The 24319-nt window shown below is 44.2% G+C and overlaps 1 protein-coding gene across 2 annotated transcripts in view; it reads left to right on the forward strand.

Annotated features, from left to right (window-relative positions):
* The window catches only part of LOC112251554 (transient receptor potential cation channel subfamily M member 4), a 72322-nt gene that overhangs the window by 15528 nt on the left and 32475 nt on the right, over positions 1–24319 (forward strand). For both annotated transcript variants that reach the window (XR_002953685.2, XM_024422537.2), the window contains exons 4-13: positions 6615–6789; positions 12278–12447; positions 12871–13048; positions 13885–13949; positions 14166–14405; positions 14989–15091; positions 15845–15963; positions 16232–16531; positions 18925–19026; positions 20992–21120. Coding sequence is in view for 1 of the 2 variants with exons in the window: in XM_024422537.2 (XP_024278305.1) it covers positions 6615–6789; positions 12278–12447; positions 12871–13048; positions 13885–13949; positions 14166–14405; positions 14989–15091; positions 15845–15963; positions 16232–16531; positions 18925–19026; positions 20992–21120 (1581 nt within the window). In the remaining variant the exon portion in view is untranslated. The remainder of the gene's footprint in view (positions 1–6614; positions 6790–12277; positions 12448–12870; positions 13049–13884; positions 13950–14165; positions 14406–14988; positions 15092–15844; positions 15964–16231; positions 16532–18924; positions 19027–20991; positions 21121–24319) is intronic.

Genomic DNA, 24319 nt, shown 5'->3' on the forward strand with positions numbered 1-24319 from the left:
ACTCCCACTGGTGAAACACTTTGCGATATCACAGACCGATATCCTCGTCTCAGTTCACAGGTACTGAAGAGGTTGCCACACGCGGACGTGGTGGTGACTGACAGGCCTCGACAGCCACTGAGCGTTTTGAAGCACAAACACCAGGAGATTTGGTTGAAAGGTTACAGCCATTCTCATAACAACGTGGCCATTGACAACTCGTACACAGCGTCCAACCTTTTCATTTGCGCCTCGGATACCAACCCCACCCGCTCACCTTCCAGGTTCACCTTCCAACAGGACAATGACCCTAAGCACACAGCCAAGACAACACAGGAGTAGTTTTGGGACAAGTTTCTGGATGTCCTTGAGTGGCCCAGCCAGAGCCCGGGCTTGAAGCCGATCAAACATCTCTGGAAAGACTTGAAAATAGCTGAGCAGTGACGCTCCCCATCCAATCTGACAGAGCTTGAGAGGGTCTGCAGAGAAGAATGGGATAAACTCCCAAAATACAGGTTTGCCAAGCTTGTAGGGTCATACACAAGAAGACTTGAGGCTGTAATCGCTGCCAAAGATGCTTCAACAAAGTACTGGGTGTCTGAATAATTATGTAAATGTTATATATCCGTCTGTATTTTATTTTTTTAGCAAAAATCTTTTAACACCTGTTTTTGCTTTGTCATAATGGGGTATTGTGTATAGATTGATGAGGGGGAAAAAATGAGTTAATCAATTTTAGAATAGGGCTGTAAACGTAACAATGTGGAAAAAGTAAAGTGGTCTGAATACTTTCCGAATGCACTGTAAAAGTAAATCGAAGGGATGAGATCAGGGCAACATGGTAAATTATGGAAAGTAATATTCCCATTTGGGGAAAAGTCCATTTCAGCAACATATTTACCCTACCATGGGCCCCTGCCAATGGAGGGTGGTGGGAGGAGCTATAGGAGGATGGGTCATTATAATAGCTATATTGGAATAAATGGAATGGTATCAAACATATGTAAACCACATGTTTGACTCTGTTCCATTAATTCCAATCCAGTAATTACAATGTGCCCATCCTCCTATAGCTCCTCCCACCAGCCTCCACTGGCCACTGCCCATGATGGGCTACCACTTTATCTAAAGATAAGACTGGAACAAAACTACGAGAGCCTATGTTAGTGGATGTCAGCTGTATTGAAAGTACTTAACTTATGACACACCTGATTGAAAAGTGTGTGGGAAATGCGAGTGGCCCTGGTTTCTATACTATTTTGCTAGCTACGGTAGCGCTGCCCGGGCAACAACCCCCTCTACAAAAATGATGAGGTGTCTCCAGGTGTGTTTATATTTTAACATTGTGAAGCGCACCGATGCGTATCCATTACATATTTAGGTCCACCCTATGTGTGGCTTTATTTTTAATTTTTAAATGTACCCCTTTTTCAGTCTTTCAGTCTTGTCTCATCGCTGCAACTCCCGTAGGGACTCGGGCGAGGTGAAGGTCAAGAGCCGTGCGTCCGACGAAACACAACCCAACCAAGCCGCGCTGCTTCTTGACACAATGCCCACTTAACCCGGAAGCCAGCCACACCAATGTGTCAGAGGAAACACCGTACACCTGGTGACCGTGTCAGCGTGCACTGCGCCCGGCCCGCCACAGGAGTCGCTAGTGCGCAATGGGACAAGGACATCCCTGCCGGCCAAACCCTCCCCTATCTCGGACGACACTGGGGAAATTGTGCACTGCCCCATAGGTCTCCCGGTCGCGGCTGGCTGCAACACCCTATGTGTGGCTTACCTTGACTTCCTCCTTGAGGTCATGGGGATCCACATAGGCCTTAGGAAGATCCAAGGAGATGAAGCTAGAAATAGTTATGGAAAAAGATGCATGAATAACCAGTGATAATAACCCATTGTAATGAGTCACATTATAGACCAAGCTGATTGACTGTTTACTAGGAGTGAACAGTGGAACAGTATTTAATTTAATACGTTCCTTGGGACCCCCAGTTATTTTTGTTCAATTCCAACAGAAGTACAACTGAGGTATAGTCAGTGACATCTCAGGTGAAATGTACAGAACATTGCAAGTGCAAATGTAATGAATAGAGTTATTACAATTTCCTATTCTACTTGGCAGATAATTATATTTGTTCTAGACAAAACATTTATATCCCCCTGGACATCCCTCCTCAAGCAATTGATTAGTTGAATCAGGTTTGATAGGACAAAGATATGCAACAGCTAGTGGCCCTGGAGGAACGGAGAGGCGCCTTAATCGGCATCCACGCCATCGGCACCTGGGGAACATTGGGTTAACTGCCTTGCTCAGGGGCAGAACGACAGTTTTTTTTTACCTTGTCAGCTCGGGGATTCGGTTACTGGCCCAAAGCTCCTACCCGCCAGGCTAGGAAAAGGGGGAGGGGGGTGTTGTTAATGATTTGTTTGCACAGTGTATAATGGCAATATGAAGGAATATAAGTTTGGCAGTGCTGATGAAGATTGGAGAGGGTCGATTCCGATTGCTGCCCTGTCGGCAAGCAACAGGGACTTGAATTTGATGCACACTGCTGATGGGAGCTAGTGGAGAGTGGGAAGGAGTTTTACACAGTCTGGTAGGGGGACACAATGGAGTTGTTAACCATGGCCGTGGTCTTGGAGCAGGCAAGCCTTTCCAGTGAGGAAGAGCAGATTATCTTGCTTGAGGTGGTAGGCTGACATCCAATCTGCTAGACGTGCAGAGTTAAGTGTCTTTTCACCTAGAGGGAGAGAACAGAGAGATAGCCATTACGCCCCGATCAGACCGACAGCGTCATTGCGTTTTGGTACACCAGAACAACATTAATTTAGAACGGAATGCTGCGTTTGCCTTGCAGCGTTGCGTTGCAGAGGCAGTTGCATTGCGTTCTGCATGGTGCATACATTGTATAAATCTGTCACGTTGGTATAAGGATCGGGAGACAGGTGCAGGAATGCGTAATAGGGGTTATTATTTACCCAAATTACAGCATGCCATGTAAAGGCATGGGGACGAAGACCAAACAAACACTTATACAAAACACAAGGTTGAGACCCAAACAAAAGAGCCAGGAGTACCTCAAATAAATTCACAATGGCACAATGATTATCACACGGGACAAGATCCGTAATCATCTGCGCAATCCACAATGGCATGAAAGCCAAAACACACAACCAACGGACATTGGAACAATTATCGACAGGACAATGGTGAACAAAGGGCACACTTATACAATTACTAATCACTGGGAATAGGGACCAGGTGTGCGTAATGACAGTTCCGGAAGGATCCGTGTCAAAATCTAACGTATGCATCAAATTGTATGCCTAGACTTAACATAAATAGTAGGAAAAAGGTGAATGTTTTTTTGCACACGTATCCCATAAACATGTTGGATTACATAATGAAACAGGTTTGAGTGCAGATCGAGGCGTTAGGGAAACTCGGTGTGATTGGGAAAGTCTCCTCAACATTTACGTCCGGTCTCAAATCGCTCCCTACCTCTTCCCTTGGCCCTAACCATCTGTAAGGTGAGATCCATCATTGCACTGCTTATAACCTACCTGCCCAGATCTGCAAACATCGAAGGATTGGGGCCAAGGGGGAGGGAGCGATTTAGGACTAGCGGGGGGAGCAATTTAGTACTGGCATTAAATCAAATCAAATCAAATTTATTTATATAGCCCTTCGTACATCAGCTGATATCTCAAAGTGCTATACAGAAACCCAGCCTAAAACCCCAAACAGCAAGCAATGCAGGTGTAGAAGCACGGTGGCTAGGAAAAACTCCCTAGAAAGGCCAAAACCTAGGAAGAAACCTAGAGAGGAACCAGGCTATGTGGGGTGGCCAGTCCTCTTCTGGCTGTGCCGGAGATTATGGAGATTATAACAGAACATGGCCAAGATGTTCAAATGTTCATAAATGACCAGCATGGTCAAATAATAATAAGGCAGAACATTTGAAACTGGATCAGCAGCACGGCCAGGTGGACTGGGGACAGCAAGGAGTCATCATGTCAGGTAGTCCTGGGGCATGGTCCTAGGGCTCAGGTCCGCCGAGAGAGAGAAAGAAAGAGAGAATTAGAGAGAGCACATGTGGGGTGGCCAGTCCTCTTCTGGCTGTGCCGGGTGGAGATTATAACAGAACATGGCCAAGATGTTAAAATGTTCATAAATGACCAGCATGGTCGAATAATAATAAGGCAGAACAGTTGAACCTATCTCTCTGATTTAGTCCTGCCGTACATACCTACACGTACGCTACGGTCACAAGACGCAGGCCTCCTAATTGTCCCTAGAATTTCTAAGCAAACAGCTGGAGGCAGGGCTTTCTCCTATAGAGCTCCATTTTTATGGAACGGTCTGCCTACCCATGTCAGAGACGCAAACTCGGTCTCAACCTTTAAGTCTTTACTGAAGACTCATCTCTTCAGTGGGTCATATGATTGAGTGTAGTCTGGCCCAGGGGTGGGAAGGTGAACGGAAAGGCTCTGGAGCAACGAACCGCCCTTGCTGTCTCTGCCTGGCCGGTTCCCCTCTTTCCACTGGGATTCTCTGCCTCTAACCCTATTACAGGGGCTGGGTCACTGGCTTACTGGGGCTCTCTCATGCCGTCCCTGGAGGGGGTGCGTCACCTGAGTGGGTTGATTCACTGTTGTGGTCATCCTGTCTGGGTTGGCGCCCCCCTTGGGTTGTGCCGTGGCGGAGATCTTTGTGGGCTATACTCAGCCTTGTCTCAGGATGGTAAGTTGGTGGTTGAAGATATCCCTCTAGTGGTGTGGGGGCTGTGCTTTGGCAAAGTGGGTGGGGTTATATCCTTCCTGTTTGGCCCTGTCCGGGGTGACCTCGGATGGGGCCACAGTGTCTCCTGACCCCTCCTGTCTCAGCCTCCAGTATTTATGCTGCAGTAGTTTATGTGTCGGGGGCTGGGGTCAGTTTGTTATATCTGGAGTACTTCTCCTGTCCTATTCGGTGTCCTGTGTGAATCTAAGTGTGCGTTCTCTAATTCTCTCCTTCTCTCTTTCTTTCTCTCTCTCGGAGGACCTGAGCCCTAGGACCTGAGCTCCAGGACTACCTGACATGATGACTCCTTGCTGTCCCCAGTCCACCTGGCCATGCTGCTGTTCCAGTTTCAACTGACCTGAGCCCTAGGACCATGCCCCAGGACTACCTGACATGATGACTCCTTGCTGTCCCCAGTCCACCTGGCCATGCTGCTGCTCCAGTTTCAACTTCCACCTGACTGTTCTGCCTTATTATTATTCGACCATGCTGGTCATTTATGAACATTTGAACATCTTGGCCATGTTCTGTTATAATCTCCACCCGGCACAGCCAGAAGAGGACTGGCCACCCCACATAGCCTGGTTCCTCTCTAGGTTTCTTCCTAGGTTTTGGCCTTTCTAGGGAGTTTTTCCTAGCCACCGTGCTTCTACACCTGCATTGCTTGCTGTTTGGGGTTTTAGGCTGGGTTTCTGTACAGCACTTTGAGATATCAGCTGATGTACGAAGGGCTATATAAATAAATTTGATTTGATTTGATTTGAAACTGGAGCAGCAGCACGGCCAGGTGGACTGGGGACAGCAAGGAGTCATCATGTCAGGTAGTCCTGGGGCATGGTTACAAAGCATTTAGATCTAGCTTTCTTGCCTGGTCTTTGAGAAGTCTTGGGTTTTTAATCAAGTGCACAATTACATAATATACTTTGCTCTAAAATAACCATCAATTACATGTTAGGACTAGAACCACAAAATAGGTTGACATGTATTCATATTTTGAACAGTAACAAAGCGATATGCATCTTTCAAATGATTTGCCATGGATATAAAGCACACCACACGTCATTGTTGTTAACAATTGGAAAATGGCAAGGAAACTGCAAACGACAGCACGAAGTCCTGTATGGCAATACTTTGAGAAGTTAATTCAGAAGGTGGTGAAATGCAAACTTTGAGAGGCGGAATTGAGATACAGTAACGGTAGTAAAGATGCAATTCTTAACCCTCTGAAAGAGACGCTCCATGAGACCCAAACCATTGCTGACAGCAGTGCAGGCCCCCAACAATGGACATAAGACAGCTTCACATGAAATTAAATCAATTGTCACGAATCGGCTCTCCGAAAAATGTGGGTGGATCTGGTTGTGGAGAAAAATCGGTCCTGATGTCAGATATCGGGTTGGGCTCGGAATTGATATTCTGCATTGTGAATTCACGTGGAATTTTATTAATCTTTCTTACCGTTTTAACAATAAAAAAAGTAGTCTAAACGTTAAGAAAACACTTTTTTCCCCATGTGTCACATGATTTAACAGTGGTGAGATACTGTATGAGGCTGTCGCAGCAGAACGTCTGTCTGGCATTTTATGGAACCATAGCAGAGAAGTCCGTGTTCTAGCAGTGCTGCCAGGCCTCACAACATTGGCTCAGTCAGACGGAATGTTCTCACCTGTACCGATATCTCTTCGCCTCTGAATAGCTACACCATAGGCAAAACAAGCAACTAGCTAGGAGCACTTTATGTAGCATAGGTATTCATAAACCACCACAGCCGCCTGATCATCATAACCTTATTGTGTGGCGATACTAATTGTCAATTTCTTCCCCTCTTCTCTTCCTAAATGGTCAGTTCCTGCGTTTGTCATGTGACACCCCACCTCATATCATGTACAGCCTGATGACGGCCCATTGGGGTGTTCCCTCCCCCAACCTGGTGGTTTCTGTGGTGGGTGGTCGCGAGAAGGTCAAGCCCTGGGTCAGGGAGGTGCTGAGACAGGGGCTGGTCAGGGCGGCACAGAGCACAGGTGAGACACACACACACACACACACACACACACACACACACACACACACACACACACACACACCCTGGTGTCCTGGGTCAGAGGCTGGTCAGGACGGCACAGAGCACAGGTGAGGACAACACCCACTGTTTAACCTATTTGTTTAAAATATCAATAATTCATATTGAGATGAATGGGTCCAGTCTCTTTAACATACAGGAATAATGCATCATGACGTGGTTATAATGCATTATACACATTGTCATAAGTATCTAAGAACCCCTTTTGATATCTTGAGTTGTTTAGTAACCATTTGTGATGGGATTAAGGAAGCTGGTGCTAGTTTCCACTTCACAGTAGGGCTGTTATTTTTATTATGTATCCCTTTTTTGGTGACAACACGATTCCATTTGTGTTATTTTTTTGATATCTTCACAATTATTCTACAATGTAGAAAATAGTAGATGAAGAAATGTGTCGAAACTTTTGACTGGCACTATAATGATATGTAAAACAAATTACAAGCCTAGTTTAGCTAAGGAGAAAGCACTAAGCTATATAGGGGTGCATTCAGTTTGATTAAATGTTTGCTACATTGTGTGAACATTTGTAGTACATGACAGATTTCCCCAAAATGTTCTTCAATTGTTTTTTAACAGACTTTGAGGTACGTTTGCTCTGTTTGGCAGTTGTGGCTTGAAGCAATGAGCAATGTATTCTCAAGCATGTTCAGAATTTGTAAAGCGTAATTGAGCCATTCTGTAACAAAAGCAGTGTGGGAGGAGAGCCCGTCTCAAAAAGAACAGTAATCTGCGCCGCCCGGTCATGTTGTCAACAACTCATTTGGAAGGCAGAAAAAGCCTTTTCTATCAAAAGTAAACACTTTTGCATGTGGAAACAAAGAATCTTACTTATGTGCTTAACCTATGTCACTTTTGTTTTCAGCCGAATTCGTCATCGGTCAAAACGGGGCACTTTGCTCATGCCCAGGAGGTGGCCCGATTCGAAATTGAATGCAATCAACGTTAACTCGCTTCACCCAGTGCATGCCTGGGTCATTGATAGAATCCCCTCACTTTTCAACCCACAACCCAACCCCTCCCCGTTTTACTGGCCGTTTAACTGAATGTTGCACACTGTTTTTTTTTCGTACTGAATGCAGCCAGGGAGAAAGACAGGATCCTTCCTGGCTTGCCCTGATTGGCTGAGCTAATGGAGTGGCTGGACATGCCGAGAGATGAGTCCTGATTGGTCTTTCATGCCACAGACTTCTGTCTATAACAGATTTGAGGCTTCCGGGGTTGCGTTCAGTGCGACTGAGTGGTGTGCAAAGTTGAATACAACGGAAACGGTACTGTACTGAAAGACCAGTTGAAAAATGTTTCTATTATAGTGGCCCAGCTTCCATATGGTGTGTTGCACAAGTTTCAGATGCTCAAACTCATATTGGCCAGGCCACACCTAACAAACGGGAGCAAACGTACCTCAAAGGAAACGTGTCGTTCAGTTCAAACCGTCATGCAACGTAGAAAGCAAACAGAACATACCGCTGGCCAGGTAATCTTTGTTACTGCCGATTTTTGGACAACTGCAAAAGTGTTGCTAGCTCTCAACAACCTTGCTGCCCTGAATTTAGCTGGCGGTATCGTCAAAGCTCAGTGGTAGAATGGTTTAACTTTTCATGTTGAAAAACAATATCCCACTTACAGTATAAATACAGTAATGTATTAAATAATCGCTCCGCCATTACCTGGTAGCTAAAATTCTAATAGTTAGCCTAATTTCAGTTTATGTGACAAAACAAGTCATAGTGTAGAGAATCATTGTACCATCTTAACCGCTGTGAAATATATTTTCCATAACCAAAAATGTTGTATTTTCTGCTCTTTGAAGCTGGTGTACAAAATCGAAAATAAAAGACGCAAAAAATAATCTTAAAAATGGTAAGCATAGAAATAGCCAACATAGAATGGATCTACAGCTTCTTAGACTTGCTTTCAATGAGAATGAATTATCTATAACTCACATTTCTATGTGAATTTGGTCAGGTTGCCCATAAAGTTACATATTGTAGCTTTAAGTGTAAAAACAAATGTTTCGAGAAAAATAATGTTTTTTAGACACGTGCAAACTTCATGGAGTAGGCCATTCAAGAAGTTGGTCTTGATGGTGCCCTCTGATGTCATCAGCCTCCCCCTTGCTTAAAAAACAAGGAGCAAAAAACAAGGAGCAATAGAGAACAAAAGAGGAAAGACTCAACAATTAAACAGGAGTAGGAACTGGAGGTTAGTTTCTGGAGGACGCCTGTGGCGTACTGCACTAGCATTGAATAGTCGCCGCGATATGCAACTTTTCAGGGATGTCAGGAACCAATACACACAGTCAGTTAGGAAAGCAAAGGCTAGCTTTTTCAAACAGAAATTTGCATCCTGCAGCTCTAACTCCAAAATGTTCTGGGACACTGTAAAGTACTTGGAGAATAAGAGTACCTCCTCCTAGCTGCCCACTGCACTGAGGCTAGGAAACACTGTCACCACCGATAAATCCACGACAATTGAGAATTTCAATAAGCATTTCTCTATGGCTGGCCATGCTTTCCACCTGGACCCAAACTGTTACAAACCTATATCCATCCTGCCCTGCCTTTCCAAAGTCTTTGAAAGCCAAGTTAACAAACAGATTACTGACCATTTCGAATCACACCGTACCTTCTCCGCTGTTCAATCCGGGTTCCAAGCTGGTCATGGGTGCACCTCAGTCCCACTCAAGGTACTAAACAATATCATAATCGCCATCGATAAAATACTTTACTGTGCAGCCATCTTCATCGTCCTGGCCAAGGCTTTCGACTCTGTCAATCACCGTATTCTTATCGGCAGACTCAACAGCCTTGGTTTCTCAAATGACTGCCTCGCCTGGTTCACCAACTACTTCTCAGATAGAGCTCAGTCTGTCAAATCGGAGGGCCTGTTGTCTGGACCTCTGGCAGTGTCTATGGGGGCACCACAAGGTTCAATTCTCAGGCCGACCCTTTTCACTGTATATATTAATGATGTCGCTCTTGCTGCGGGTGATTCCTTGATCCACCTCTACGCAGACGACCCCATTCTGTATACATTTGGCCCTTCTTTGGACACTGTGTTAACAAACCTCCAAACGAGCTTCAATGCCATACAACTCTCCTTCCGTGGCCTCCAACTGCTCTTAAATGCTAGTAAAACTAAATGCATGCTCTTCAACCGATCGCTGCCCGCACCCGCCCGCCCGACTAGCATCACTACTCTGGACGGTTCTGACTACAACTACTACAAATACTTAGGTGTCTGGCTAGACTGTAAACTCTCCTTCCAGACTTGTAATTAAGCATGTCCAATCCAAAATTAAATCTAGAATCGGCATCCTATTTTGCAAACAAAGCCTCCTTCACTCACGCTGCCAAACATACCCTCGTAAAACTGACTATCCTACCGATCCTCGACTTCGGCAATGTCATTTACAAAATTGCCTCCAACACTCTACTCAGCAAACTGGATGCAGTCTATCACAGTGCCATCCGCTTTGTCTGTCACCAAAGCCCCATATTACACCCACCACTGCGCCTGTATGCTCTCGTCGGCTGGCCCTCGCTACATATTCGTTGCCAGACGAATATGGCTCCAGGTCATCTATAAGTCTTTGCTAGGTAAAGCTCCGCCTTATCTCAGCTCACTGGTCACCATAACAACACCTACCCGTAGCACGCGCTCCAGCAGGTATATCTCACTGGTCATCCACAAAGCCAACATCTGCTTTGGCAGCTTTTCCTTCCAGTTCTCTGCTGCCAGTGACTGGAACGAATTGCAAAAATCGCTGAAGTTGGAGACTTATATGCCCTCACTAACTTTAAGCGTAAGCTATCTGAGCAGCTCACCGATCACTGCAGCTATACACAGCCCATCTGTAAATAGCCCATCCAACCACCTACCTCATCCCCATATTGTTTTTATTTACTTTTTTGCACACCAGTGTTTCTACTTGCACATCATCATTTGCACATCTATTACTCCAGTGTTAATTTGCTAAATTAGAATTACTTCTCTACTATGGCCTATTTATTGGCTTACCTCCTTACTCCATTTACACACACTGTATATAGATTGTTCTATTGTTATTGACTGTACTTTTGTTTATCCCATGTGTAACTCTGTGTTGTTTTTTGTCGCCCTGCTTTGCTTTATCTTGGCCAGGTTGTAGTTGTAAATGAGAACTTGTTCTCAACTGGCCTACCTGGTTAAATAAATAAAGAAATGCCACGATGACTCACATGCTGACTCTGGGTGGGGTTAAGGTGCGTGGGTGGGGTGAGCTAAAGTGAACCATGCTGAATAGGTGTAAACAAGTTCTACTTGTCTCCTAGTGGGTTAACAAGTTCATCAACTTTCAAAGCAGCATAACTTTCCCATGTTTCCTACATCTACAGTGTATATACAATTTCAAAGTTCAGACAAAGATGGTGAATAAATTAAGCCGTTTACCATTGGAAGAAAATTGTAAATTCTGGTCTACTTAACTGGGTGTGTCTCCCATAGACACCACTGTAATAGCAGCTGAGTCTGGTCTACTTAGTTAATTAATTTTCATTGAACCATAAAAAAAAGATAAATCCAGCTAGTGGGGTGTCGCTTCCTCTTCCATCTCTGTCTCAGAGTCTCCTCCTTCTTCTCCTCTGGCTGTACTGGTTCGAAGTTCACAAAACACAAGACCATCTAGGCCAGACAGTTGTTTGTTAAAGCAAGGCAGGGAAATAAGCATGTTCAGCCATAAAGCATTACAAAGTTTGCAGACACAGCAGTCGTAAGAGGCAAACCAGTAGGTCAGATGAGAGCTGATCCAGAGAAGGAATAGAAGTGCGTAAGTGAGCAAACAAATTGAGTATTTGAAAGAAAAAAATTCTGGGCCTGATTCCAATACATGGTGACATCTTTCACTGCCATTAAATGGACAAAATGACTTTTGAAGGAAAGAGGGAAGAAAGTCATCTGTAGCACCTGTGGTCCTCTGCAGCTCAGTTGGTAGAGCATAGCGCTTGCAATGCCAAGATAGTGGGTTTGATTCCTGGGACCACGCCCATACATAAAATGTATGCATGCATGACTGTAAGTTGCTTTGGATGAAAGTGTCTGCTAAATGGCATATTATATTTATATATTAGGAAAGGAAGGATGTGTAGAGTACGTAGTTGCACAGTTCCCTTGACTCATAACCAACAAACTCCTTATCTGTCTATTGTTTACTGTCCATTGTCTATCATCATGTGTTGCGCTGTTGGTAAGAAAGTGTGCTTGCTATTCCAAGGTTTTGGGTTCAATTACCGCAAGTGTCACATACACATTAAAAAAATGTATGCACTCACTGTCGCTTTAAATAAAGGCGTCTGCTGGCATATTATTATTGTGTCATAAACATTTCTCGCTCCCCACATTTCTCCCTCCTCTTCTCTTTCTCCCTCCATCCCTCCCCTCTCTCCCAGGGGCGTGGATAGTGACGGGGGGGCTGAGGGAGGGGGTGGGACGTTGTGTTGGGGAAGCAGTGAGGGATCATGCGGCGGCGGCCTCCTCCCTGTCCCAGAAGAAAGTCATCGCTGTGGGCGTGGCCCCCTGGGGCCTCGTGCACAACAGACAGTGTCTCATCAACTCTGAGGTACACGCACACATATGTGCACACGCAGACACACAAACAAAAATGCACACACACATGGCGTGACGTCACAGGCACACATACACATACACTGTTCAATGTATATAGAATTAAACATGCACAGACACATACACTCATACAGTAGCTCCCCTCTGCTTCTCACCCTTTCTCACTCAACAAAGCAAAGCCACAGGAAATCAAATAAATAACAATAACAAGGAAATTGTATTACACAAGGGAAGGTAATCACAATGCTCTCTCTCTCTCGCTCTGTCGCTGTCTCTCTCTCTCTACCCTACTTTTACTTCCCCGATCTCACTCCCCCTCTGCCTTTATCCTTCTCTCCGCCTCTGATCCCCTTCTCTATCTCTGCTCTCTCGCTCTTTCTCTCTCTCACTCTCTACCCTCCTCCTCTTCCTCTCTCAGGGTAGTTTTCCAGCACGGTATTATGTCCAGAACACGTCCCATGACTCGTGCTGCCTGGATAGTAACTACCAGGCCTTCCTGCTGGTGGATGATGGGAGTGTAGGCCAGCGGGGAGGGGAAACAGCCTTCCGGGCCAAGATGGAGGACTACATCTCCCACCAGCGCACAGGCATCTGGGGTGAGACTCAGTAGTTACATACGCGCATGCACGCACACATGCGCATAGATACACACACCCACACTTATAAGACTAGCCCCCAGGTGTACAGGTGGCGTGCAGTATGTTTAAGCCACCCATTTAATGTGTACTTCTGTATGTTCAGATCAACAATATTACTTTTCTTATCAGTGTTAAGCTAAGGCTTGAGGCTAAGCTGTAATGAGCATTAAAGGGGACCACTGAATGGTGACTCCTTGCTTGCGGTTGGAAAATGCGACTAGATGTAATTCAATCAGTAGAACCACAGCCATGTTGATAGCTAGATGCGATAAAGCCCATATCCTATTGCAACGTATTTACAAAACTTGATTTCATTCTCATAACGTTCGAGTACGAGTTTTCACATGTACCGACGTCCTTTGCGATATGATATAGCCTTTAATACTCTGTGATGCTCATGTAATTCTTTTCTATTGCTTATATTCGGTGGGTGATTTATACATTTCAGGAAGTAAGACTAAAAGTTCATCCAAGGTTGAACTCATCTGGCGAACAACCCATGGGAGTTTATTTTGTTTCTGTTGACATCATGACCATACAAGGCAATCTCCTCCTCTCTTTTGTGTAGCATCCCTTTTTTTAATTTTTTAGGAAATACGTTTGACTCACTGATCCAAACCCATGATGCCTGTGGAAAAATATATATTCTTATAAATATTCTTATGACTAGTAAATCATGAAACATTTATGGACATTCACTGTGACATCTGATCAATGACTCATGACTAAAAACTTGATTTTATGGACTTCTCCCATTTGTCCTACACCCCTTCCCTGTACCTGTTGTTTTCCAGGCAGTGGCAGTATAGATGTCCCTGTATTGTGTATGCTCATCTCAGGGGACGCTGCCATGCTGGAGGTAAGCTATGGCAACATCACTATCATCACTATGACTTGCTTTACTTTTCATGACATTACTAGGCCTATAGTACATTACTGTGCATGACCAGAACATTCTCGTTAACCTCTCTTTCTCTCTCCTTCCCTTTTGAAATTCCCTTTCCCTCTTATCTCTCCTTCTTTCACTTTCTCTCACTCTCTTCTGCTTTTCGCCCTCCCTCCCTCTCTCCCTCAGAGGGTGGATCTCTCTCTGAAGAAGGCTACTCCCTGGCTGGTGTTGAATGGTTCTGGTCCAGCGGCGGATCTCATCTGTGAGCTGCTGGATGCACTGTCAGCCGGGCCCATGAGCCCCCCCTCTCCCCAGCCAGAGGCTGAGGGGAGCGAGAAGACCAGTGCGGAGCTGCGCGACAGAGCCCGTGAAAGGGTCCGGAGACACTTCCCTGCCAAGGCAGACCTGGAGAAGCTTGTGGACAGGGTGAGTGTGTGTGTGTGTGTGTTTTATGTTATTTGTCACGTGCACTGTTTACAGCAGGTATAAAAGGTACAGTGAAATGCTTGTTCGCTGGCTCCCACAACATTGCAGTACAATAATCAATAAGAAGAAGTAACAAAAAAAAGTAATAGAAGAGGTAGTATGCATAGTAATGTGTGTGTTTGTGTGTGTCTGTATTTAAGCAAAAAGGCCTGGGGGGTGTGGTATATGACCAAAATACCATGGCTAATACCATGGCTAATACCATGGCTGTGGAATATTGGCCATATATCACAAACCCCCGAGGTGCCTTATTGGTATTATAAACTGGTTACTAACATTATTAGAGAAGTACAAATAAACGTTTTGTCATACCCATGGTATACGGTCTGATATAGCACGGCTTTCAGCCAATCAGCATTCTGGGCTCAAACCACCCAGTTTATAAAAGTGTGTATACATGTACAAGCATCCACACGCCTGTCTATGGGTGTTGGTGTGTGAAAGAGAAAGCAAGTTTGAGTGAGTAAGTGATTAAGTGACTGTCATACTGCTCATCTCTTTCTTTTTCTCTTCCTCCCCCAAGGCTCTGAGTATCTATAAAAACAGAGATCTGATCACAGTGTTCCACGGGGAGCAGGAGAGTTCTGATGATTTTGACACAGTGCTACTGAAGGCTCTCGTCAGAGGTAGGGGTGCGTGTGTGTGTGCGCGTGTGTGTGTATGGAGTGTGTGCATTTGCTGTCTGTTGAGAGATATGTTGAACATGATCCTGGTCAAACTAATGTGGTGGTTCATTTCTTTACTATCAAATGAGGAGAGAAACTTATCACACAAGTCAGAGTTATACTTAAACTAAATCTATATTTACTTATTAATAACGGAGCAGGTCAATACAACACACACATACAAAGTGAATTGATTGAGTGCTCTGCGATAATGATGGGTGGTCGATGAATCACCCTCAGATATTTCGTTGAGAGCCCAGAGACAAAGAATACAACACCTTTTTATAGCAAAGTAACTACATCCTCCTGAATGTTCATGACAAACAACAGATGTATGGAATGGGTCACAAGGTTAAGGTTTGTATGAAAGATACTAATAATTCACATCAGACAGTGTCTGCTGTAAAGACTGTTCTCATTGTGTAGAAACCAGGGTCTGGCTCCAAGCCATCTCTCCCTGGTACCTTCCCGTCAATCCAGAGCAAACTCCCTCCCATGAATGGAATGTGGCCTCAGGCATCGTACATCTACTGTCAGCATTAAGCCCCCAGAGGCCCATTCTCAGTAGAACACACACACAGATCAGAGTGTTCTAAGAACCCCCTATTCTGTTGCATAAAACAACCATTTGATGCAATAATAGTATTTAATAGTATAACATCATCTTGTAATTTCTCTCACACTAATCATTCATTCTATGTATTTGTCTGTCAGCCAGTAAACGTGTGTCCAGCGATGCCAGTGAGTACACAGAGGAGCTGAAGCTAGCAGTAGCCTGGAACAGGGTGGACATCGCTAAGAGTGAACTCTTCAACGGAGACATCCAATGGAAGGTGAACTGCTCTTCACTTCTAATTCCCCTGTTTAAGGAATGTATTATATTCAAAACAGGCAGGCAGAACAGACAGACAGGCAATCCGCTTCACAAATTGGAAATGTAACAATATAGAGAAAATAGGCTGGTGGAGAAGGGAAGTTGGAAATCGATTCAATTCGTGAAGTGTTCCTTAATTTTTTCAATAGTATTGTTTAAACTTTGACAGACAGACAGATCGACAGATAGACATGTTTATAAAAAAACACCATTCTATCCTCCCGCAGTACGAGGACCTGGAGGACTCCATGACAGATGCGCTGATCAACGACAAGCCCCAGTTCATACGTCTCTTCAACGAGAACGGCCTCAACATCCTGGACTACCTAACCTACAGGCATCTGGAGGTCCTGTACCGCTCGCTGTCCGACAGTTCTCTGGCCTTCACTCTGCTCCAGCGGCTTCTCACAGAGAGACAGGGCCTGGCCATATGCTCTCCGAAAGAGGCCTTAGCCCTCAAGAGCCCCCAGAACCCCATGAGCCCCCTATCAGGACCCTCCTCTGTCAAAGAGCTCAGCTTGTATGAGGTGAGGAGGGGTTAAGGCTGTTGCGGTGACTATATTACCCCCACACCGGCGGTCACGAGTCATGAAGGCTTTCCACGTGACCGTTTAGGTTTCTCCTAGCTCTGATGCTGCTGATGGTCATTAGTAGCCTACCAAACTTGCTAACTGCCTGGTACTCAGCACTCTATTGTCCCTCTAATCACTCTGACATCAATGCAAATGTAATCAAAAATTGAATTAAACACTTCATGTTGCGCAACATTTATATAGTCTATGCAATTGTGAAAGAAAACAGAGTGGGCCTCTATTAAAAAGAGGAGGATCCCATCAGCTTTCTATAGGCTAGGCTAGACCTACTATATTTATTTCTTAACTTTCCTAATATTAAGCACATTTCTTGTCTTTACAGCAGGAGTATAGCCTACCTGGATGGTATGAAAATGAACCACGGGAAAAGCGTCCTCCATTCGCTATTTAAGTGAATAGATTACTTTTTTTTTTCCTGCCCGTGTTTCGAGACAGGTGCATGATAATGGTCCATTCTAAATGAAAACAAATTTGACACATATATTATTTAGTATATGTAAAGACGAGATTAAATAGAATAGTCTGATGGGTGACAATATTAGCCTATCACTTGTGAATGATATATTATCACTTGTGAATGATGCCCAGTGTAAGGCAAGAAACAATGCCTTTTTTTGCGACTTTTTCAAATTATAGTCGCACATCTCATGTAGCCTAGCCCATAGGCCTATATGTGGCCAAATAACTTTTTCAAATTATAGTCGCACATCTCATGTAGCCTAGCCCATAGGCCTATATGTGGCCAAATAACTTTTTCAAATTATAGTCGCACATCTCATGTAGCCTAGCCCATAGGCCTATATGTGGCCAAATAAATTAAGCACATTAATTAGCTTTACGAATAGTGTAGAGCCTAACTGGCATACATAAGCAGCGCGTGAGTTTCGAGTTTCAAGTTTGGGGAAGATAATCTTCACCATTAAAATGCACCTTTACAATTAAAGCGTTACATGCATAATCGCATTTGCGGTCACTTTTGATAATGGTTGTTTCCACTAATGGAACATTCATGCTTATAGCCTACTGCAGTGTGCGCATTGCTGCGCTTATAATGTGAAGAAATAGCCTAATGTTGTATTACATTTTAAGCTAAACGTTCTGATCTGTTGCGTCAGCCTCATTGCATCATTTTCTTTATTTTTTATTCTAGTGGTTGTATTCATTTGGTTCTATCGCATCCCACAACTGTCCCAGACTATGTTTGGAATATTTATTTCTCGCACAGAATAGAATAGGTTAACTTTTGTACTATCAGGGATAGTAGATTGACTTAGGCTAGTGCTTTTGCTGTTTGTTTAGGCTTACTCATCTTGTTGGCTGCCGAAAAGGCATGGATTTTTTTTAGGGTGCATTACGACCACACAAAGGGGATGCCGCGGGAAATCCGAGGCATTATCAAGTGCTTGTCAAATTGTGAATGAGAGACTGATGACGTGTTTACATCCTGCGCAATAAACAAAGCAGAGCTCGTGCCTTTCAAGCTACTTTTTTCAAATCATCATTAGAGTCATATCATGCAGCATTACAATGTATTAAAAATGTAAACATATAGCCCAACTGAAGGTACATTAATAACTCTAAATTAAGCATACAGGAGTACCTATTTCTTTGTTAATCGCTCAACACAGAATAGCCACGTGTGCGCACTCCCTCAAATCCTTTGGAGAAAATATATCCTTTCTATTTTATTCAGCTTTGTTCAATTGTATTTTTCATACTATAAAATAAAATAATGCCACGGAATTCTAACCAAATCTTGTCTGCTAAATGAACTAGTGTAGCCCACAGCCATATGGCATAGCCAGATCAGGACCTAACCTAAGGACAATTCAGAGTAAGCAATTCTGTTCTTCTGAAATAGACAACATTTTCTTAATTTCATGTTTCTTTAGACCTGTCTAAAATAAATAATGGATTTATTATGGAGGTGTAGGCTATATTACATGGATGTATTAAACTTTTTAAAATGTAGATGTTCCAAAGGTCTGCATCAGTGGCTTGTAGGCTATGTGTGGAAGCCAGGAGATGCTAAATGTGTTATTTAATTAACGGTCAATTACCGCGAGACCGACAGTTATTTGCTTGACAGTCACCGGCTGACGAAATTTCATGACCTCCACAGCATTTTATTTTATGCTATAGAAATTACTAGGTATTTATTGAGAAATGACATGGTCAATTGATAAAATAGGAGGGGTCAAAGGGAGGGTATGGCGTCATTCACTGTGTGTGGAGTTAAATTCGAATTTAGATGTTTTGTTTGATAATCTGCTTTAACTATTTAGTCATCTCAGTTCTATGTGACTTCCTCTCGCCTCTCCCTCCAGGTGTCACGGCTTTTATGGGACATCCTGGGAGATGTGTGTGAGCCCTTCTACTACAGTATTCTCGGTTTGGACCAGAGCGCCAGCACCAGGAGAGCACTGAAGGTAGTGTCTGCCATAGCTGAATTCCAAATGGCACTCTATCCAAGCAGTGGAACTCGAAGCTAGTTCCACTGCTTTTTAAAAATTGTTCCCCTCTAATCAGGGACTGATTTAGACCTGGGACACCAGGTGGGTGCAACAAATGATCAGGTAGAACTATATTCTATTGGTAGAACAGAAAACCAGCAGGCTCCGGACCTCGTAGGGTAAGAGTTGAAAACCCCTGCCCTATACTTAGATAAAAAGGTGCTAAATAGAACCATATAGGGTTCTTCGGCTTGTCTCCATAAGGTAACACTTTTTGGAGCAAAGGTAGAACCCTCTATGAAGGGTTATTCTTAGAACCTATAAATGGTTCTACCGAGAACCATTTTATCATCTAAATGTTCTCCTTAGAACCCTCGATGAAGGGTTCTACCAGGAACCCTTTCATTTTTTAAGGGTTCTTCCTAGAACCCTATATGAACTGTTCTACCAAAACCCCTTTAATATTTGAAGCTTAATTAAATAGTACCCATAAAACACCAGTGTCAACATCAACAGCAAAAAGGCGACTCCAGGATGCTGGAGAGAAAAAGATGATGTTGCAAAGAAAAAGCCATATCTCAGACTGGCCAATTAAAAGAAAAGATTAAGATAGGCCAGCATCCCGGAGTCACCTGTTGACATTGAGACTGGTGTTTTGCGGGTACTATTTAATGAAGCTGCCAGTTGAGGACTTGTGAGGCGTCTGTTTCTCAAACTAGACACTCTAATGTACTTGTCCTCCTGCTCAGTTGTGCACCGGGGCCTCCCACTCCTCTTTCTATTGTGGTTAGAGCCAGTTTGCGCTGTTCTGTGAAGGGAGTAGTACACAGCGTTGTACGAGATCGTCAGTTTCTTGGCAATATGTCGCCTGGAATAGCCTTCATTTCTCAGAACAAGAATAGATTGACGAGTTTCAGAAGAAAGTCCTTTGTTTCTTGCCATTTTGAGCCTGTAATCAAACCCACAAATGCTGATGCTCCAGACACTCAACTAGTCTAAAGAAGGCCAGTTTTATTGCTTCTTTAAACAACAGTTTACAGCTGTGCTAACATAATTGCAAAAGGGTTTTCTAATGATCAATTAGCCTTTTAAAATTATAAACTTGGATTAGCTAACATAATGTGCCATTGGAACACAGGAGTGATGGTTGCTGATAATGGGCCTCTGTACGCCTATGTAGATATTCCATAAAAAATCTGCCGTTTCCAGCTACAATAGTCATTTTCAACATTAACAATGTCTACACTGTATTTCTGATCAATTTGATGTTATTTTAATGTACAAAAAAATGGTATTTTCTTTCAAATACAAGGAAATTTCAAAGTGACCCCAAACTTTTGAACAGTAGTGTAGGTACAGTTTTAAAAAAATCTCACACCTATCTTTTTAAACGTATCAGATTATTAAAACTCCTGATGTTGAACATTTAACACTGAGGTAAACACTTGTGCTCAAGAACTATAAAACTATGAAAAATATATATAAAAAAGCTCATTTCGATTCAGAACAGTGTTTGTAGAACCCTTCTTGCCTTTTAAATAATCACTCTTCCCATAAAGAATCATCAAAGAACCCTCTCTTCAAAAACCGGTTCTAGGTAGAACCCTTTGCCTTACAAAGAACCCTCCGTTTCCAAAATGGGTTCTAAAAGAGGATAACAGTTCTTGGTAGAACCCAATCCCCTCCACAAATAACTATTTGACCATGACCAGGATCCATGAATTACAAATGCATCTGTTCTCAATGACAAGGTCTACTTATTCATGTTATAGAGTGTTATGTTATAGAATCCACTCCACCAATATAGTTGAATTATCAACACTGCTAAAGTTATACCACTGCTTAACTTGCCATAGAATGTAACTGTGACTGCTGTGCTATGCTAACCAAGCTGTATTCATCTCTCTCGATCTCTCACTCTTTATATCTCTCCCCACTCAGCAAGTGAATAAGTTGTTGCAGGGGGATTGTTCGTACAGGGAGCAGAGCTGTCTCTATCCGTGGGCCTCTCTGTTCATCTGGGCTGTGCTGCAGAACCGCAGCGAGATGGCCGTCTACTTCTGGGAGATGGTAATTTATTTATTCATTATTTTATTTAACCATTATCTGACCTGGTAAGTCAGTTAATAATGTATGGGAACAGGCAGCTGTAATGACAATGATAACAATGACTCTCTAATGGGTTCTTCTTTCTATAGCCAGAGGACTCCTGGCTATAGAATATTTCCAGGAGTGATAAGTATCATGTTTGTCTTTATCTGTTGCCTAGTACTGTCTTTTTGCCAGCTAGGTCCATCTACTTTAAGCGCTGCCTTTCTTCCCAGTAGCCTATTTGGTGTGTGAACTGCTGACTGCTATTAACCTGAAGATGATTGTTCAAATCAAATGTTATTGGTCGCATATTTAGCACGTTATTGCGGCTGTAGTGAAATGATTGAGTTACTACTGCACTGTTGGAGCTAGGATCTAACAATTCACAACAACACACACACAAATCTAAAACTAAAATGATGGAATTAAGAAATATATAAATATTAGGACGAGCAATGTCGGAGTGGCAATGACTAAAATACAGTAGAATAGAATACAGTATATACATATGAAATGAGTAAAGCAGTATGTAAACATTATGAAAGTGACTAGTGTTCCATTATTAAAGTGACCAGTGATTCCATGTCTATGTACATGGGGCAGCAGCTTCTAAGGTGCAGGGTTGAGTAACTGTGTGATACCCGGCTAGTGATGGCTATTTAGCAGTCTGATGGCCTTGAAATAGAAGCTGTTTTTCAGTCTCTTGGCCCCAGCTTTGATACACCTGTACTGACCTCGCCTTCTGTATGGTAGCGGGGTGAACAGGCCGTGGCTCGTGTGGTTGATGTCCTTGATGATCTTTTTGGTCTTCCTGTGACACCGGGTGTTGCAGGTGTCTTGGAGGTTCGGCAGTGTGCTCCCTGTGATGCGTAGGGCAGAACGCACCACCCTCTGGAGAGCCCTGAGGTTGCGGGAGGTACAGTTGCCGTACCAGGCGGTGATACAGCCCGACAGGATGCTCTCAATTGTGCATCTGTAAAAGTTTGTGAGGGTCTTAGGGGCCAAGTCAAATTTCTTCAGCCTCCTGAGATTGAAGAGGCGCTGTTACGCCTTCTTCACCAAATTGTCTGTGTGGGTGGACCATTTCAGATTGTCAGTGATGTGTACGTGGAAGGAACTTGAATCTTTCCACCTTCTCCACTGCGGTCCCATCGATATGGATAGGGGCGTGCTCCCTCTGCTGTTTCCTGAAGTCCACGATCAGCTCCTTTGTTTTGTTGACGTTGAGGGAGAGGTTATTTTTTCCTGGCACCACTCTGCCAAGGCCCTCACCTCCTCCCTGTAGGCTGTCTCGTCATTGTTGGTAATCAGGCCTTCTACTGTGTCATCTGCAACTTGATGATTGAGTTGGAGGCCTGCGTAGTCACGCAGTCATGGGTGCACAGGGAGTACATGAAGGGGCTGAGCACGTTCCCCGTTTGTGTTAAGAATCAGCGAAGTGGAGGTGTTGTTTCCTACCTTCACCACCTGGGGGCGGCCCGTCAGGAAGTCCAGGATCCAATTGCACAGGACGGGTTTCAGACCCAGGGCCCCAAGCTTTATGATGAGCTTGGAGGGTACTATGGTGTTGAAGGCTCAGCTATAGTCAATGAGCAGCATTCTTACATAGGTATTCTTCTTGTCCAGATGGGATAGGGCAGTGTGCAGTGCGATGGTGATTGCATCGTCTGTGGATCTATTGGGGCGGTAAGCAAATTGAAGTGGGTCTACGGTGTCAGGTAAGATAGAGGTGATATGATCCTTAACTTGCCTCTCAAAGCACTTCATAAAGACAGAAGTGAGTGCTACAGGGCAGTAGTCATTAAGTTCAGTTACCTGTTCTTTCTTGGGTACAGGAACAATCGTGGACATCTTGAATCAGCTGACTGGAATAGGGAGAGATTGAATATGTCTGTAAACACCCCAGCCAGCTGGTTTGCACATGCTCTGAGGATGCGGCTTGGGATGATGTCTGGGCCGGCAGCCTTGCGAGGGTTAACAAGCTTAAATCTCTTACTCACGCCAGCCACGGAGAACGAGAGCCCCCAGCCCTTGGGAGTGGGCCGCGTTGGGGGCACTGTGTTATCCAGGTGCCCTTAGAGAGTCCCTATATGAGCTTGATACCTTGATAAGCTCATTGCCTGACGATGTCTCACCTCTCTCCGTACTTCAACCTCCCAACGTCTGCCTTCGATTCATTTCATTCCAACTCCTTGCTTCTTTTGACTTCACCCTTTTCCAGTCCCTTCCCACTCACAAGGCAGGCAATACGCTTGACCTCATCTTTACTAGATGCTGTTTGCCTACTAATCTCACTGCAACCCTCTCCAGGTATCTGATCACTACTTTGTTTCTTTTTCGGTCTCCCTTTCCTCCAACCCTAGCCACTCAGCCCAGATGGCCAAGTGCCATTACAATCTTCGCTCTGTATCTCGCACTATTCTCTCCTCTTTATCCTGTCATCTCTCCCTTCTGCTAAATCCTTTTCCCTCCTGTCTCCGGACTCTACCTCTTCAACCCTCCTCTTCTCCCTTTATGCATCCTATGACTCGCATTGTCCCCTTTCCTCCCGGCCAGCTTGGCCTTTCCCTCCTGCTCCGTGGCTAAGTGCCTCATTGAGAGCTTACAGAACAGGGCTGCGGGCAGCTGAGCAAAAATGGATCCAAACTAAACTTCCGGACGACCTATCATCCTTTCACTCCCTCCTATCTACCTTGTCTTCTTCTGTGTCCACTGCTGTGTCCACTTTCTATCACTCTAAATGTCAAGCTTCTGCCTCTAACCCTAGGAAACTTAATCCTCCCCCTCCCTCTCTAATGACGACTGTCAACCACTTTGAAAAGAAGGTTGAAGACATCCGCTCCTCATTCATTCAGCCTATTGAATACAAGATGAAATCCTGCGACCCTCCTCCCTTCTCCAGACCATCTCTGGAGACCTTCTTCCATTCCTTACTTCCCTCATTAACTCATCCCTGACCACTGGCTGTGTCCCCTCTGACTTCCAAATGGCCCGAGTCGCTCCCGTTCTCAAGAAACCAACACCTCGACACCTCTTTGTCGTCAAATACTACAGACCAGTATCCGTCCTTTCTTTTCTTTCCGAAACACTTGACCAACTCTCTCAATATCTCTCTCAGAACTATCTTCTTGACCCTAACCAGTCAGGCTTCAAAACGGGTCACTCAACCGAGACTGCT

This window comes from Oncorhynchus tshawytscha, linkage group LG09 (genome assembly GCF_018296145.1).
Source record: "Oncorhynchus tshawytscha isolate Ot180627B linkage group LG09, Otsh_v2.0, whole genome shotgun sequence".
Taxonomy (NCBI): domain Eukaryota; kingdom Metazoa; phylum Chordata; class Actinopteri; order Salmoniformes; family Salmonidae; genus Oncorhynchus; species Oncorhynchus tshawytscha.